This window comes from Zea mays, chromosome 1 (assembly GCF_902167145.1).
Source record: "Zea mays cultivar B73 chromosome 1, Zm-B73-REFERENCE-NAM-5.0, whole genome shotgun sequence".
NCBI lineage: Eukaryota > Viridiplantae > Streptophyta > Magnoliopsida > Poales > Poaceae > Zea > Zea mays.
The window spans coordinates 266785218-266803500 of record NC_050096.1 but is presented as its reverse complement, the minus strand read 5'-3'; the positions used below and the strand labels follow the sequence as shown (position 1 = coordinate 266803500).

The 18283-nt window shown below is 40.9% G+C and overlaps 1 protein-coding gene across 1 annotated transcript; it reads left to right on the top strand.

Moving 5' to 3' along the window:
- The first annotated feature begins 524 nt into the window (after positions 1–524).
- Positions 525–10591, top strand: LOC103645531 (uncharacterized). The gene is made up of 6 exons (XM_008668566.3): positions 525–1009; positions 7711–7839; positions 8271–8406; positions 9432–9480; positions 9908–9992; positions 10478–10591. The coding sequence occupies exons 1-6, from the start codon at positions 905–907 to the stop codon at positions 10589–10591; spliced, it is 618 nt and encodes a 205-aa protein (XP_008666788.2). The 5' UTR covers positions 525–904.
- Positions 10592–18283: the final 7692 nt, after the last annotated feature.

Below are 18283 nucleotides of genomic sequence, written 5' to 3'. Positions count from 1 at the left end.
AGGGGGTGGCTGGGTCGCAGGGGATCGGAGGGGGTGGCGGGGTAGTGGGGAGGTGAAGGGGTGAAGGATGGTACAAATAATATTGTCTATTGAATTTGAGTGAGTAAGGGAGAGAGAATTATCTAGCGGTCTGAACCGTTTTTTATAATGTGTTAAGTTTGTGTGCAATTTGTTTGATGGATCTAGTGGAGGTTATATGGGTGTGGGGGTGATCTGGTTGGGAGGGCTTAGCAAAGTTCAAGCTCATGGATTAAATTACTCACATATAATTAGCTACATTGTCTTGTACGTATCCATGCATGAATTACGTTCTAATACTTGTCTATTTCAATTAGAATTACTTGCGCATGCGGAAGAGCTAGCTCTGCTGGTTGATGGACTACGGTGACAAAGTAAAAAAGAAACTCTTTGGACCAGCTGAGGAAGGCAATTGTTTCGAATCTGGCTGCTGCGTAGCCAGACATAGAGAATCCTTTTAGACGCAACGAGGCCCCAGCAATTCATTGTGGCGTTTTGCACCCACATCAACCCGCCGCGCCCCCCTTCACAATAGGAGCCAGAACAAAAAAAAAACCACTACTCCTCTCTCTCCCTCACACACAGAGTGAGAGAGAGAGAGACGCACAAGAAATCAGTAGGTCAATCTCTCCTCTCACCTTTACATCGTCTTTGTATTTACAAAGTTGTTGATGACTTGATGTAGAGGCTGTACCTGCTGGTTTGCTACCCCTAGCTAGCTATATGTCGTCCAATCCTAGTTGAGCTCTCGATCTGGATGGCCCTCTGATTAGTCGTCCTTTGCTTGGTGGTGCCTGCTGTGTATATCGCCACCCCGGCCGCTTGCTTCCGCTAGTAGCTAGTCCCTTCTTCTCTTCTCGATCAGTTTGTTTAATTGGCAGAGCGTATGTATCACACCCAAGGCGAAGGAATGTCGTCGGCGGCCCAGATCGCGCCGGTGCCGGAGCATGTATGCTACGTGCACTGCAACTTCTGCAACACAATTCTCGCGGTAATATATATATAACCCCGATCTGATCTCTAGCTAGCTAGCCTCTCGATCTGTTTGCCCCCCTCAGCTCGTTTTCTCCCCCGGCTCTCTCGATCGGTTTTTTCCCTGGTTGCCGGCCTCTGAACTGAAGCGCAGCTATATATATACAGCAGAAAGATGCATGAAAAATAGTTGATTGGCTGCGTGCGCCTGCATCGTCGTCGTATAGTAGTTAGTTTTAATTTGTACGAATTGGCTGTTCCGCTTTCTGGATTTCATCAGCTTCTGGATCATTTCATCAGAGCTTTTGGTCTAAATTGAAAATTGGGGATGGTTCTTGCATCAAATTAAGTCTTGGGAACAAGATGACTAATTAGCTAGCAGTCTTAGACGAAGCTAGTCAGCAAGTTCTCAAAGCATTCTCGCCTTCTGCAGGCCCTCCTGTACTTTTTTTCTGGGAAATTATCGTCATCATCGTTGATGAGTGGTGGTCTTTATATTAATTAGATCTCAAGTATATATAGCTTTGTTTGCCTGCAGGTGTATATGTGTGATATTTGTACATATATAAAGCTTCTTCAGCACCGCGCTAGCTAGCTTCTTTCGCATAACCAGAGTCCGATCCGGCCGGTGGTTAACTTATTTCAGCTAATATTTGAAACACAATACATGTATACGACATAGGGCAATAGATTTACTCGTTACCTTCTTGATCGAACTGCAACAGAGAGTGCATGCAATAATAACCATTTTTAAGACGATAAAAAAATTTAGTGTGTACCGCGTGGATCTTTAGCTTTTATGCTTTTCTATATAATATGTAGACCATATCTCACATAAATCGAGGTCGTGTCCTAATAAATATACTAAGAGATATATTGACTAAAACAAAGGCCTTTTTTATTGACTAATAATAATAACATATATACTCCCTCCGTTTCTTTTTAGTTGTCGATGAATAGTTTAATTTTGCACTATCCAGCGACAAGTAAAACGAAACAGAGGGAGTATTAATTATTGCCCAATATCTGTACTACGTCGTAGCATTGCTACTTTTTATTCATATATTGGAACAAAAAAAATTCCGTTACGTAAGGTTTTTATTCATTGGAACCAAAAAAATATTGTTACGTAAGTTTGAGTACGGTTTGCTGGAAAGAGTTTTAAAATGATAAAAAATGTTGATGTGGAATAATTAATAAACGAAGAGCGAACATATCATTACAAAATATGTATATATAGTGTACTGCCGATGACCTGGCCGCCCAAAAAATCCAAATCATTACTTCATGATTTTTCTTTTACTTGTTTTGCTTTTTTCATGGCCCTGAGGTTTTTTTACATTTTCTTTTTTGGATTTCCTAGTTTACCAAGTTTCTGCTCGGTAGATTATATATACTCCATCGGTCTCAAATAAGTATTCGTTTTAACTCTTATTTTTATGTCTATATATTTAAATAAATGATGATGAATCTAGACACATATACAAAACACATATATTAATTATTGTATGAACCTATTAAAAAGCTAAAACAGATTTTATCATATTCCACAAACCTTAGTGACAATGAATACAAGGAAAATAAAATACTCCGCTATGCTAAAACATTATTCACGTACGTGTTCTCAAAAGAACTAATTAAGGAGGTGTTCTTGCAAATTATACAGAATTTATGCTTAGTTTTTCTTCAATTAATTTCCTTTTTCTATCGTTGTTCTCTTGTGCATTAAATTAGTGTTCATAGTTCTTTATCCACATGGTCAACCTCTCTTCATGGAATCATGGATGGGGCGGTGATAGATAACCCATCATCATCGCCATTTCAGTGTAAACATTGCCTATAGGTTTGCAGTTGTTAAAGAAAACAACATATTACATCTAGCTTATTCATTATTCATCATGAAGTTCTTCCTTTCTAGCTAGCTTATTCATTCTAACTTCTCGCGCCGTAGTTACAGGGAATCCATACATCAAAGGGTACAGATTCCTTCTTGTACTATTTATGTTTGCGTCTAGCATGCATACTAGTAGAGAAATTATGGGCTTCAGTCCTTGTTGGGATCTGGATTTTCTCAACCGGGAATAATTAGAACAAGTCTCTCGTATGTGCGATTCGTAGGACTCAAACCCAAACCTCATGTATTGTCTCGCGCTTAGCTTTATTTTAACTATATGGATAATATGTTTTTCTTTTAAACTGACCCAGAAAAGACCCTTGAGTCTCGTTTGATAATGTTGGACTAAAGATCCTCCAACGTCCAGCTCTTATTAGTCCTAAAAAAGTCAAACCAGGACTGATATGCTTACTGGAGACGTGTTCTTTGTCGAGTGCCTCAGACACTCGACAAACGTTTTACCGAGTGCCGCACTCTGCAAAGAGATCTAGTAAAAAAATCATCGGCGAAAGATTCTTTGTCGAGTGCTTTCTATCGGGCACTCGGTAAAGACTTTGCCGAGTGCTGAATACATACTCGGCAAAGAAAAGGTGTCATGACAATATGTGCCATGTATGGAGTATTTGTCGAGTATCTAGGTGTGTCACTCGGCAAAGCAAGGTTTGAAATGGCCCACGCAACGGATTTATTGTCGAGTGCTATGGCCTGCCGCACTCGGCAAAAGGTGGCGACTTTGCTGAGTGCCTTGGCGGCACGGGATAAAGCAAGTTTCTAGGTGCCAAGGCATATTCATTTTTCCATATTTCATGTTATTGAGTATCATTTTTCCATACTCGATAAGTGTGCAAGAAAAATTGATATGGCCTGCCGCACTCGGCAAAGGTGGTGACTTTGTTGAGTGCCTTGGCTCTGGCACTCGATAAAGCAAGTTTCTAGGTGTCAAGGCATATCCATTTTTCCATATTCATGTTATTGAGTATCATTTTTCATTCATTTTTTCTATTATTCGAATGACTTGTAGTTCAGATTTGAATTATTCGAATACATTTAATTTAATAAAAAAAATTACTAGATATATCAAACACTTATAGAAATGTGCTAAAATTGAACATATAGTTCCATATACTCTCACAACAGCACTGTACACCATTTTCGGCGGCCCCTGTTATTTTCGGCGGCTAGGGGGGGCCGCCGAAAATAGTGGGTTATTTTCGGCGGTCTGACACGACCGCCGAAAGTAGTGCTATTTTCGGCGGCCTCTGACACCAGCCGCCGAAAATAAGGCTATTTTCGGCGGCCTCTGACACCAGCCGCCGAAAATAAGGCTATTTTCGGCGGCCTCTGACCTGGCCGCCGAAAATGAGAAATTTAAAACTGTCGGCCTTCTCCTATCTTCTTTCTCTCCGCGCTCTCTCTCTCACCCGACGCCGCCGCGCTCTCTCTCTCACCCGACGCCGCGCCGTGTCTCTGCCCACGCCGCCGCGCCGCCGCCCGCGCCGCCGCCCGCGCCGCCGCCCGCGCCGCCGCGCGCGCCGCCGCCCGCGCCGCCGCCCGCGCCGCCGCCCGCGCCGCCGCCCGCCCCGCCGCGCGCGCCGCCGCCCGCGCTGCCGCCGCGCTCTGCTGCCCTGCGCGCCGCCGCCGCCGAAGGAAGCTGCGCGCACCGCCGTCCGCCGCCGTCCGTCCCCGCAGTGGTCGTCCGTCGGCCCGCCATTCCACCGCCGTCGTCGAGCCGCCGCATCGAGAGAGGTAATTTTTTTTAGTATTTTATTTCTTATTTTCGACGGCTGTTATTTAGATGCCGCCGAAATGGCTTTTCTCCAACAGCAATCAGATTACATGGCTGCTTACAACGCACAGGCGCAACAAGCAATGAACGTGAGTGTCTTATTTATTCTCAACACGCTCGATATTGGTTCTATAACTAATATATTATATTTGCAACAGTCTTGGTTTCCACAGCAGGCACAGCAGCAACCATTTGTTTTCCCTCAATTTCAGCCGCCGATGCCTCAGTGGGGATTACATGCTCCGCCACCTCCACCTCCACCTCAGGTTATTCAATTTAGTTAAGACTTGTCGTTTGTATCAACCTAATTGTCAAATCTTTACTAAACTTGATTTTGTAGGGATCCGGGGTCATGGGCCACAACACGCCACCACCGGTCATACCAGCACCAGGAGGAGCTTATGCAGGGGAGGGAGCTTATGCAGGAGAGGTTAGTTTGAGAAACAATTTGTTTGAATAGTCGTTATACATGTAACTGTAGCCGTTATTAATGTCATCTTTTTTTTAGGATCCAAACCCGTTACACGACTTCGTCGACCAGTTATTGGCTTCTGGAGGTAGTGGACACAACTCCAACGACCCCAATGTGTGATTAAGTTAGCTTTGTGCCGCACTGTGTTGTAATGAACTATTTGTGGACTTTATGTTTGTATGGACTATTTGTGGACTTTATATTTGTATGGACTCAAGTTTTATGTTATGAACTCAAGTATGAATTTTCTGTTATTGTTTGGAATTTCTGTGATTGTATGAATTTTGTATAAAATTCTGTTATTTTTCGTTTTTTTCAATTTTTTTTGCTCTGAAATTAGTAATTTTCGGCGGCCCCCTGGCCGCCGAAAATAAGGGTTTTATTTTCGGCAGTTTTTTATTTTCGGCGGCCGGCTCCCTGGCCGCCGAAAATAGCTTACTTTCGGCGGCCAGGAAGCCAGCCGCCGGAAATAAGCTATTTTCGGCGGCCAGGCCCTGGCCGCCGAAAGTAAAGCCTTATTTTCGGCCAGTTTTTTTTGGCGGCCAGAAGCCGCCGAAAATAAGCCTTTTGCCGCCGAAAATAGCTTATTTTCGGCGGGAACTGGCTTATTTTCGGCGGCTTCTGGCCGCCGAAAATGACTGTAGCTGTTGTAGTGTCTAGGAACATGATAGAAAAATGTTGGAGGAAAAAGAAAAAAATAAAGTCACTTTGTCGAGTGTCAACAAAGGCACTCCCAAGCTGACCCTTTGCCGAGTGTCTGGAGGTAGCACTGGTGCCTTTGCCGAGTGCCAGCCTAAAACACTTGGCAGACTTAACAATCGTGAGCTGTCGTCGGCTGCTTATGGCGTTTTTCCGAGTGACAGGTTTTGCGAGTGTCTAACACTAGGCAAAATAGGTGTCTGAATATGCCTCGGCAAACCACCTTTTTATCGAGTGTTTTGTTTTGCCGAGTGCGACACTCGACTGACTTTGTCGAGTGCCTGACTTTTCATAATCGACAAATGTTTTAGAACTTTGCTAAATACCGCGTTTCGGATAGTGGAAGGTCGTTTCTCTAGTGGCATAATGAAGTATATAGATCCAATTGGTCATGTGCATGCTGAGCCTTGTTGCGTGAAACTAAATGGCTTATTGTAATCTTTCACACCGGCCACCCTTGTGTTCCGTTCTCCACATTAATTTCATCGCAACTCGTAGTAAATACCAAAGGCCGAGGATAAAGGTAGCTAGAGTCGCAGAGATGATATACATCGATCAGTCAGTCAATCGCTGTGATGCTATGCATGCATATCTACTTGTGCAGTGTCGATACATATTTATACTATAGCTATATGAGCAGTGGGCGGATCTCTAGAAATTTAGTGTGCGTTTTGTTGTAATGATAGAACGGGGTGGAATAGAACGATCACTTAAATAAGTTTGTTTGAGTTGAGACAGTACTATCCTACTCCCGCAACCAAACACATCTTTAGAGAACCTCTAGCTAGAGGCTAGCTCTTCCCTTTTTCATTTTCATAAAAGCTAGATAAAATGGGCAAAAGGAGGGGTCCTATATATTGTCGCGGAAGCAGTAGAGGGGGGGGGGGGGGGGGGGGGGGGGGGGGTGCTTGAGCGAGATCATCATATCTTTCGCAAGAGATCTTTGCCATCGCTGAAGTCTCTGAACGAAGTGGCAGTACTTTTTCTCCAGCTCCAATGCCGTCTCCCCCTCTACTAGCCAAAGATAAAAAGGAGGTGTTTACTGGTCGATCTTTGCATTGCAAGCCCGCCGTGCGAAAGTGGCTTCTGCATGAATTGTCACTATCTCCTTGCGTCTTTCTGGTCTGCAAAACTTTGTCCTAAATATATTCTTTCAGCGTTTTGTGTTTGTGTCAGAGACGATGGACCATGCATACATACATGGAGCAGAAAATATATATTTATATATATAGCTGCACGCGCGCTAATGGGTACGGTGATGAGTTCTCTACAAATCAGATCACACATCACATCGCACAATGTGTGTGTGTGTGCAAGATATATGAAGTGTGACAGATTTAACTCATCGTCCCCTCATGGAGCACGTACACACAATCATTTGTAGGGCATACACTCTCTCACTTGTTTAGCTAATACCATATGGGAGTTTGTGGAGCTCATGGGAGTTTGTGCGCACAAAAAAAGGACAGCGTGAGGAATCAAACAAATTAAAGTAGGCCCTTTGCATTATTGTTTGTTCAGTTTGGGTGTGCACCAACAGTGTTTGTTCAGCAGCAGAGCCCTGATAAAAGTCATGGAGCAAATAAACAGTTCCGCTGGCAGCCATATGCATGCAGGAAAAGAGAGAAGGCGTTCGAGCATATGCATCTTTATTTTACTCCTCGTTCTTCTGCAAAAAACTATATGTAAAGAGGATTTTTTTCCCCTTGCTTCTGGTGTGCATCTTTTCATGCTATATATATATATATACACTTTCACGGCGATAATTTAAGTACCGTAAGCAAATGCATACTGGATTTCTTCAATAATAAATAGACCAAATAATAATACTGGTGTCTCGTTTAATTTATGATCAATGTGTGCATGCAGGTGAGTGTCCCGGGTCACAGCATGCTGAACATGGTGACAGTCCGTTGTGGGCACTGCACTAGCCTGCTGTCGGTGAACTTGAGAGGACTCATCCAATCACTCCCTGTCGTCCAGAATCACTACTCACAGGTTGCAATGAATTAATAGCTGCTAGCAACATCATATACTGATTCGTGCCGTGCAGTGCATGATCTGCGCATGAAATATGAAGGACAACACGTACAATAAACCTCTTCTCTTCTAACAGAGCAGCTAATATAAACCTTTTTTTTGTTTTTTGTCATATTGCTTCAAAACTGTAACCATGCATTCATGTCGACAAACGTTACTAACAACCTGTGTGAGTACTGTTACTAGCTTGTTATGCATTATTTACTGTACTATACTGCATTGTATCTCGCATGAAAGAGTTTAAAGCTTGCACACATGCATGCTGCTAATTTGAACAAGATGCATCAGTTCTTCCTCACACCAAGAACTTGGGTCGATTACCAAAGTGTGCATGCATGGAACATATACCAATAATAACATGATGATTATATTGTGTCAATTGGCTTCAGGAGCATTTCAAGGTCCAAAATTTCAGCTTTACTGAGAACTATCCAGAGTATGCAGCACCACCTTCGTCTTCGAGATACCGCATGCCAACGATGTTGTCAGCAAAAGGTGATCTGGATCATATGCTGCACGTCCGTGGTAAGCTAGATTGAATCATATATGTGTGGAAGTAAGTTTTATGAGAAACCTTTTTTTCAGCATAAACACATGCGTGAAGAATCCAAAAGGAATTAATAAGAGCCCGTATTGAGTACTCCCTCCATTCCAAAATGTTATTCGTTTTAGCTCTTGGTTTTTATAACTATATTAAAATATATGACAATGAATTTAGACACATATATAAAACATGTACATATATCAAGTATTATATGAATCTATTAATTAACTAAAATGAATGTTAATTTGGGACGGGATACTAAACTAAGGCTTATTAAGCACAATATGATTTTTTTCAGAGAAATAATGATGTGGTTGCAAAAGCTAAGAATGATTCCTTTTAATATTATATTTGACTATAAATTATTTCTTGCAAATAATTCATCTCTCATTTACGTCTTGTTTTTGACAAAAAGCAGAGGTAAAAGGTCATGTATATATACCATCATCACCTTGAAGTTCCTTGTGTACTATGCATGTGCTCATGTTTTTTTTGCTTTGTTTCTACTCTTAATGTTGAAAATACAACTTAAAATATGAAAATACACTGCAAAATTGAATTTTCTTGCGAGTAAAATTAATACGATGAAGTTTAGTAACCCTATTATGAAGTGTTGGGTAAAATTCATATAGTTTCCAAAAGTGAGTAAACCAAACATAGATAAATGTGTGCTTATAGTATTCTCTAAAAATAAGACTAGCTAATAAATATTCCAAATTCATATGTATACTTCATTGCTTCATGCTAGCTCTTCTAATTCTGAAACCGTTTTTAAATATAAACCGAACGGTTTTCCCAAATGTTCAGAATCTCCCTTGTTGGTTGGTGTGTGAGGTGTTCATGATGGGGTTTCATGTGGCCTTCACAGTACACTTTGCAATTGTATATTAACTATAATTCATCCATACAAGAGTGTTTTCAGCAAAGAGGATTTTGTAAAATATGTATATCTATGGTGTGTATGTCCTAATAACTTCATGTGTCTGGTCTTTGTAATAAACAACAGCTCCAGAGAAGAGGCAGCGTGTTCCTTCAGCATATAACAGATTTATTAAGTGAGTTGGACTAAGTCTAAGTTCATTTCTATTTTACATTCTCTCAAATTTAAATTGTAGACCGCCATTTTAGTTTTGTTTAAGTCAAACTTATTTAACATTAACCAGATTTATGAAAAAAGTATGTTAGCATCTACAATCAAACAAATGCACTATTAAAATACATTCCATGCTGTTACTAATGGATATCGTTTTATGAAAATATATTATATGATGTATCTAGTGAAATTTGTTTGATACTATAGATGATTGTGCGATTTTTTTATAAATTTGATCAAAGTTAGAGAATCTTTGAGTTAGGACAAAACTAAAACAATATATATTTTGGAATGAAGGGTGTACGTATGTTGTAGTATGGTTTATGTCTAGGTATAAACAATGTAGTTTTATATAAACTAATATTGAAATGGTGCATGCATTGTCTTAGGGAAGAGATACGAAGGATTAAAGCAAACAACCCGGACATAAGCCATAGGGAAGCTTTCAGCACTGCAGCAAAGAATAAGTACATGGTTTACATAGAACAAGTGTTGTCCTATACTCAGGATAATTATCCCATGAAAATAAATTAGATGGAAAAAAATGCAAGGAAATTGATATTGAACTTTATTAATAAAGATGTCTTAAAATTAATCTCATTTATCTCAAACTTTTTTAAAAATGTGAACAATGTTTTTTGATAATCACAAAATACTTACCAAACATTGCTTTGTTGATTAATTGTTCATCTATAACTCCTTGATACTCTCATACCATGATTTCCTGAACTATATTAATTTATACCATAAACATATTGTACAATCTAGATACCATATACAAACTACTTGGTAAGAACACATTTTGTTATCCAACAAAATTTGTTCAAATCATCATTGTTTGTATTAATTTCCTTTCTTCAAAGAGTTAGTTAAGAAAAACAAGAACATATATGAATTTCTTAAAAACAATGTATAAAATGCACCCAATGCATCCATATTGATTTTGTTTTCCATTTCAGTGGGCACATTTTCCGAACATTCATTTTGGACTCGGGCCCTATGAAAGCAGCAACAAGCTTGATGAGACCATTGGTGCAACGGGTCATCCTCGGAAAATTCAAGATCCCTACTAAGACATATATCGACCTCGTTCTTTGTTTTCCTATTGTAAGTAATTTTAGATAAAAAACTATCTTAGTTCTGAACTAGTTTGTGAGTGTCGTACATATATATAGACGAGTTATTTGATCATGAGGTAAGAAATTAAGACATATATATAAGTACGAGAAGAACATGCTCCTAGTATCACGAATGATTAAATAAGCATCATTTCATCGTATTATTATATGTACCTATTGTTTGAAATAAATTATCTTTTGTACGCAATTTTGTATGTTTGTTTGTGCCCGACTTTGATGGTTCAATCATGATAATGCAGAAGTATTATAGTTTCTCATAGCGGGTAGTCCTAAACCCTATAAAGGTAGATGAAAACCATGTAGAATTTCGGGAAGATTCATCCACCCTGTTTGCATAAGGGCTACTAAATCCTATGATGATTATAAAATAATTATTTTGCATATAGAGGATTACTAAATACTAGCATATGTGTGTGCGCGTGCGCGTTATTGTTATATAATAATAGATTTTAAAACTATTATACAAAAGACAAACATTATCGATTTTCAACCAGGGGCATCCTTGCTAGATTTTGGAGGTGTTGTGGATAAGCAACAATGAGATGGTTATGCCCATACATTTCACTACTCATTAATCGACAACAATATCGGTATCTAAAACATTCTACCAACAAGACTCCTCTAACAGTAGGGACGCTTCCTTGCTGGATCCAATCATGATTATATTACTATGGATGTCATTGATGGAGCACCATATGTGCCACCGTTGCTATGCTACACACCAGTCTCGTGCACATCAAAATTCTCCTAGCCCCATGCACCATAGTGGTCGAGAGAGCCCCGCATTCTGTTGCTCTAATGTAATACCCAATTTGTAAATTGTAAGAGATAATACAAATGGAGAAATAATTTCTCTTTAACTATATGTGAGTTCAACCTTTGTGCATCATCGCATGTGTACACCCTAGGTCAAAACAAATAATTAATAACATAAAAGCCACTAAAAATTATGCATAATGTTGGGATTTGATTTTGTGTGCATTCTGTGACAACATAAAATAATACAAAAGAAAAGAAATATGTTAAAAATCCAAAGTGGAATTTAAATTCCAAAGGAAAATCCTAGAATTGGGGAAAAGAGAAGAAAACACTATATAAACAATATAAGATAAAAATATAAATGAACAAAAATTCAGTTTATGTTGCCATGTAAATATAGAAAATTAACCTGAGTTTGAACTTCCCACAAAAATAGATTCAAATTTGAAATCTAAATCTAAAAAGGGAGAAAACAAAAGCAAAAGAAAAAAAAGAAAAAAAAAGAGAAACACCACTTGGGCCGTGGAAACCCCCTACTGGCCCATCCTCCGCGCGCACGGGGACCCCGTGGCTTCCACGTCCACTGACGGGCGGGACCCGCTCGTCAGCAATCTCGCACGCGCGCCGCACCACTGCCGCTGGGACTCAGTTGTCAGGAGCGTAACGACTCCCTCCGCGCGGATCGCGCCCACCGCTGATGGTCACCGGAGTTCTCGGCTTCCGTGAACGGCCCACTACCTAGCTGGGCGGAATAAGACTCTCGGCTAACCCTTCCCTCTCCTCATTCCACTGAAGCATCCTTCCTTTGCGCCCCATCCAAATGCCACCAGAGAGAAAACCGATAGCCCACCGCCGCCGTCATTGAACCGCGCCATCAACGCCCCTCTGCTCCGATTGCCTTGTCCTGGGCGTTCGGGTGGTCGCACGGAACACGCGCAGGGCAGAGACTGGGTGGGCGCGACATCGACTGGGCGGGAATTTCTCGCCGTAGTCGGATCTTCCCCGCCGACCCGCATAGCGCCGTGGCCGAGCTCCTGTGCCTCATTCCGTCGGTAAGAAACCCATCCAATCGACTCGCCTCGTCCTCCTCGTCGCGTAGTACCAATCAATTTCAGTGTTGGGGACGCTTGGGCGGAGAATCGTGCGCACGCCGATGAACTCCCACCGTGGCTCTGGGGTGAGCCGCCGTGACCTGTGCTGGGCGAGGGAGAAAGCTGGTTGGCCGTGGATCGAACAATCGACAGTCGGGATTGATCGGGCCATGGCGCGTCCGATTGCGATCGGGCGATCCCAGATGCGCTCACGTATTTTAAATCGGAACCGTTCATGCGTGATCCTGCGGCTACCGTGGTGTACCATTTCGGTTTAGGTTAGATCTAATCTGCAGCGTCCATTTGCGATCATGCGGCCGTTAACACTTCATACCCCTTCGCTGAGGCAGTTTAGCATAAGAGACCCTAAGATCTTTATTATTCAACCCGCCGTCCTATGCGCTGTTCCCTGAGCCTTAGTAATTTTACCCCGTGGCCCCCTGCTGTTATCAGAAAATGAGGCCCAGTCCAGATATCGTTTAAATTAAATAAATGAAATAGGAAACGGATTTTTAATATGAAAATAATTACTAGAACTTGATAAATCAATAGAAAATCCATTTTTAGTCCAAATTACTTCATTCTAGTTTCTAAAATTTTGTAATATTATTCTCTACCACTTAGAGCCTCTATTTTATCATGAAAACAATAAGAAATTTAATCTCTCACTTAATCCATTTTAAACATATAAAACCTTTGAAAATTTATAACTTAAAATCTATAACTCCAAAAATTATGATTCCCGTTCCTAGGATTTTATTTTAATATGTAGATTATTATTGTGTATTTTGTTTACATGTTTGGTGTGATGTTAATTTTCTCTATATACTGTGGTTGTTTGTATTGTGGCGAGTAGAAGAGCCCGTGACCGAGAATCCTGGTGAGCAGCAGGTTGAATTAGCTGAGCAGGAGCTCATTGAAGGCAAGTTGTGCCCTTGACCACTTTTTACCCAATAATGTTCTTTAATATCATTTATCCATGCATAGGTTAATTTTGATGGGACCCAATAGATCACTCTAGATTGTTTATCTCATTACCTTGTTTACCCCTGAATCACTTGGGTAGTTTGCTATTGCTTTACATGGTTTTGGAATAATTATTTATTATATCTATGTTCCAATTATTCTTGTTATTCTATTTATGTTCATGTCAAGTTCATTAATGTTAATTGGAACATAGAGCTTAACTTGAGAACCACGTGCCACCACAAGGGTTTAATGGAACGCCCTTGGCTGACTAATTAGGAAAGCTAGTGGAAGACTACCTTACCCGAAAGGGGCAAGGGCAGTAGGGGAGTGGTCAGTGTAGGGAGGTCCTTGGTTGATTTTGCTGCGATGGCGGTCAGACAAGAACCCTGCATTGGAGCTTCCTATAAACTGTAGCGGGTTTTCAGAAGCTAGTGGAACTTTGTAAAGGCCTCGTAGTGTTGCCCTGCCGCGCTTCCTAGGTAGAGGTGTATGGGATTCGCGACCCCTTGGCAGATGGGTAGCATGACTTGTGGGTAAAGGGTACAACCTCTGCAGAGTGTAAAACTGGTATACTAGCTGAGCTCACGGTCATGAGCAGCTCAGGACTCTCTGATGATTAATTTATGGAACCTAAATTCAATTTTGTCATTTGCATATGCATGGGTTTATTATTAATTTGTTCTATTACTTTATTTAAGGTTTGGTATTTACTTACACTTAGTAATTGCTAATAAAATTTTGACCAACTACTTAAAAGCAATGCTCAGCTTTAACCATTCCCTTTGATAAGCCTTACACTCCATGAGCTCCCACCTTTGGTGAGTTCATGCCACATTATTCCCCACAACTTATTGAGCGATGATCATGTGTGAGCTCACCCTTGCTGTCTCACACCCCCCCACAGGAGAAGAGCAGGTGGTTCAGGAGGAGCCACAAGGCGAGGAGTATGATCTGATCTAGGTGGCGTTTCTCAGTTGACATTGGCGCCAACGGTCCTTAGTTCGTTTTATATTTATTATTTTATTTTGTAATAAGTCTTCCTCTATGTAATAAATACTCTGATTATTGTGACATTTATCTCTATACACTCTGTTATTATATAGTTGTCTTCTTGGCGCATGTATGAGATGCACCTGGCTTTGTTCCTTAAAGTCGGGTGTGACAGAAGTGGTATCAGAGGAAATGTTGACTGTAGGACGAAACCTAGATAGAAATGGACAACCCTCACTTACTTACCTTACTCTGACTCATTCTATACTTATCTCATCTTGATCTTGTCTCACCTTCTGCTACTCTACTCTGGTTAATCTTATCTTTTCTACTCTAAGACAAGATGGATTTCACACCTTGGAATCCTACCACTATGATCTTTTTAAGAGATAGGGAACCCAAGACAAAATTTAAAACTATTTTCTTTAAAAATGTTGGTTGATTGTTCTGATGATCAATGTCTGATTTGCTTCTTTGATTGATTGAAATAGTATAGACGGGCATCTTAGCATGTACCATCATAAGGTAATGTATTAGCTTTAGTGGATAACACACTAATCTACTTAGCTAATAAATCCCCCGCAGTAACATTTCTCGTAATTACTCGCCTTGTCTACAATTCTTCCTTCCTTACCCTGTGTTTCTAACCCAGATGGGCTACCCCTATAGTGTTAGAAGAGAGCACTATAGACGTGATCCTTGGTATGTCATGGTTAAGAAAGGCAAAGGCAGTTTATACACTATGCTAAAGGAACCATAGAACTCACCAGTTCCAAAAGAGAAAGATTTGAAGTTGGAATTGCAGTAACTACCGCCACCAGACTAGTGGCATTCTTAGTAGATGGGAAGTTTGTTGGTGTCAACATCCGTGTGGTTAGGGATTTTCCGGATGTCTTCCCAGAAGAGTTACCAGAGATGCCACCAGATAGGGAAGTTGAGTATGTCATTGATCCCTTACCTGGGACTGCTCTTATTTCTAAACGACCATATAGGATGTCCGTAGAAGAACTAAAGGAACCTAAGAAGCAATTAACGGAACTACAAGAGGCTGGGTACATTCGTTCGAATTCTTCACCTTGTGGAGCACCAATACTATTTGTACAGAAGAAAGATGGATCGCAAAAGATGTGTGTGGATTATAGGTCCCTTAATGATGTTATCATGAAGAACAAGTATTCGTTGCCCCGCATTGAGAATTTATTTGGTAAGATGAGAGGTGTTAGGGTGTTCTCTAAGATTGACCTCAGATCGGGTTACCATCAAATGAAGATTAGACCATTGGATATCCCCAAGACAGCTTTCTCGACTCGATATGGATTATATGAGTTCACGGATTTGTCATTTGGACTGACTAATGCACTAGCTTATTTTATGGATTTGTTGCATAAGGTGTTTATGGAGTATTTGGATAGATTCGTCGTGGTTTTCATCGACGATATTCTTATCTATTCTAAGAGTGAAAGTGATCATGAGGAACATCTGAGATTGGTGCTACAGAAGCTACGAGATAATGAACTCTACGCCAAGTTTAGCAAATGCGAGTTTTGGATTGGCGAGGTGCCATTTCTTGGTCATATTATTTCTAATGGAGGAATATTAGTGGATCCTGCTAAGGTTAAGGAGATAATGGAGTGGAGAGTACCCACTACAGTTACGGAGATCCGGAGTTTCTTGGGACTTGCATGATATTATCGGAGATTTATTGAAGAATTTTCTAAGATTGCTAAGCCTATGACTTCGCTTCTGGAGAAAGGAAGAGAATTTAAGTGGGACAAGAAGTGCCAAGATAGTTTTGATCAATTGAAGAAGAGATTGATGTCACCACCAGTATTGATTATGCCAGACCTACAAAAAGGATTTGATATTTATTGTGATGCATGTGGCCAAGGCTTAGGATGTGTGCTCATGCAAGAAGGACATGTGATTGCCTATGCTTCTCGTCAGCTACGGAAACATGAATTGAACTACCCCACTCATGACTTAGAATTGGCAGCCGTTGTGCATGCGCTTAAGATATGGAGACATTATGTCATGGGAACCAAGTGTCAAGTGTACACGGATCATAAGAGTTTAAAGTATATATTCACTCAGAAGGATCTCAACCTTAGGCAACGCCGTTGGTTGGAGCTTATTAAGGATTATGATTTGGAGATTCACTATCACCCGGGCAAGGCAAATTTGGTTGCAGATGCCTTGAGTCGAAAGGAGCATGTTCATTCAGCTATTGTTTCCCAGCTACCCGATGAGATTGTTGAGGATTTCAGGAGACTTAACCTGGGGATAGTTGCTCACACTGAAGGAGTTACTATTGATGTGGAACCTACCTTGGAGCAAGAAATCCACAGAAGGACAAATTGGTGATGCTAAGATACAAGAGATTAGGGATCTGATTACTGAAGGTCGAGGTCCGGAATTCACGGATGATGAGCAGGGCACTGTGTGGTTCAAGAACAAGATATGTGTTCCTGATATTGAAAGCCTTCGTGAGACTATTTTAAAGGAGGCCCATGATTCGGATTACTCTATTCATCCTGGTAGTACTAAGATGTATTAGGATTTGAAGCGGAAATATTGGTGGTATGGATTGAAGAGAGATGTGGCTGCACATGTGGCTGTGCGATGTATGCCAAAGAGTTAAGGCTGAACACCAGAGGCCAGCTGGACTACTTCACCCACTGAAGATTCTTGAGTGGAAGTGGGAAGAGATTGGTATGGATTTCATTACAGGATTGCCTCGCACCCAGAAAGGATATGATGCTATATGGGTGATTGTGGATAGATTGACTAAAGTGGCTCACTTTCATTCCTGTAAAGACTACTTATAAAGGTTCTCAACTGGCAGAGTTATATATGGCTCGAATTGTGTGTTTACATGGAGTACCAAAGAAGATTGTGTCTGATCGAGGTTCACAGTTTACCTCACGATTTTGGAGAAGCTTTCATGAGAACATGAATACCAAGTTGAATTTTAGTACAACCTATCACCCCCAGACTGATGGATAGACTGAACGGACTAATCAAGTACTGGAGGATATGTTGAGAGCTTGTGCCCTTCAGCATGGAGGAAGTTGGGATAAGAGTCTACCTTATGCTGAGTTCTCATATAATAATAGCTATCAAGCCAGTCTGAAAATGTCACCTTTTGAAGCTTTATATGGGAGGAAGTGCAGGACTCCTTTGTATTGGGACCAGATGGGAGAAAGACAGTTCTTTGGGCCTAAAGTGATTCAAGAAGCAGAAGAACAAGTTCGTCTAATTCGAGAGAATTTGAGGGTGACTCAAACCAGGCAAAAGAGTTATGCTGATAATAGACGAAGACCACTGGAATTTGAGGAAGGAGATTATGTGTATCTCAAGGTGTCACCACTTCGTGGAATGAGGAGATTCAAAGTCAAGGGCAAATTGTCCCCTCGCTACATTGGACCATTCTTGATCTTTAGAAGAGTTGGGGAGATGGCATATCAACTCGAGTTACCTGCTAGTCTATCGGATGTGCATAACGTGTTTCACGTATCTCAACTGAAGAAGTGTCTCCGTGTCCCCGAGGAACAGTTACCAATGGAAGAGCTTAGTGTTCAGGGTGACTTGACTTACACAGAGTATCCGATCAAGATTCTTGATACTTTGACTCGAGTTACAAAAAATAAGGTGATAAAGATGTGCAAAGTACAATTGAGTCACCATGGCGAAGATGAAGCAACATGGGAAAGAGAAGAAGAACTTCACATAGATCATCTTCCCCACCTTTTTCCCTAGATCTTCCTAAATCTCGAGGACGAGATTATTTTTAAGGGGGATAGGATTTGTAATACCCAAT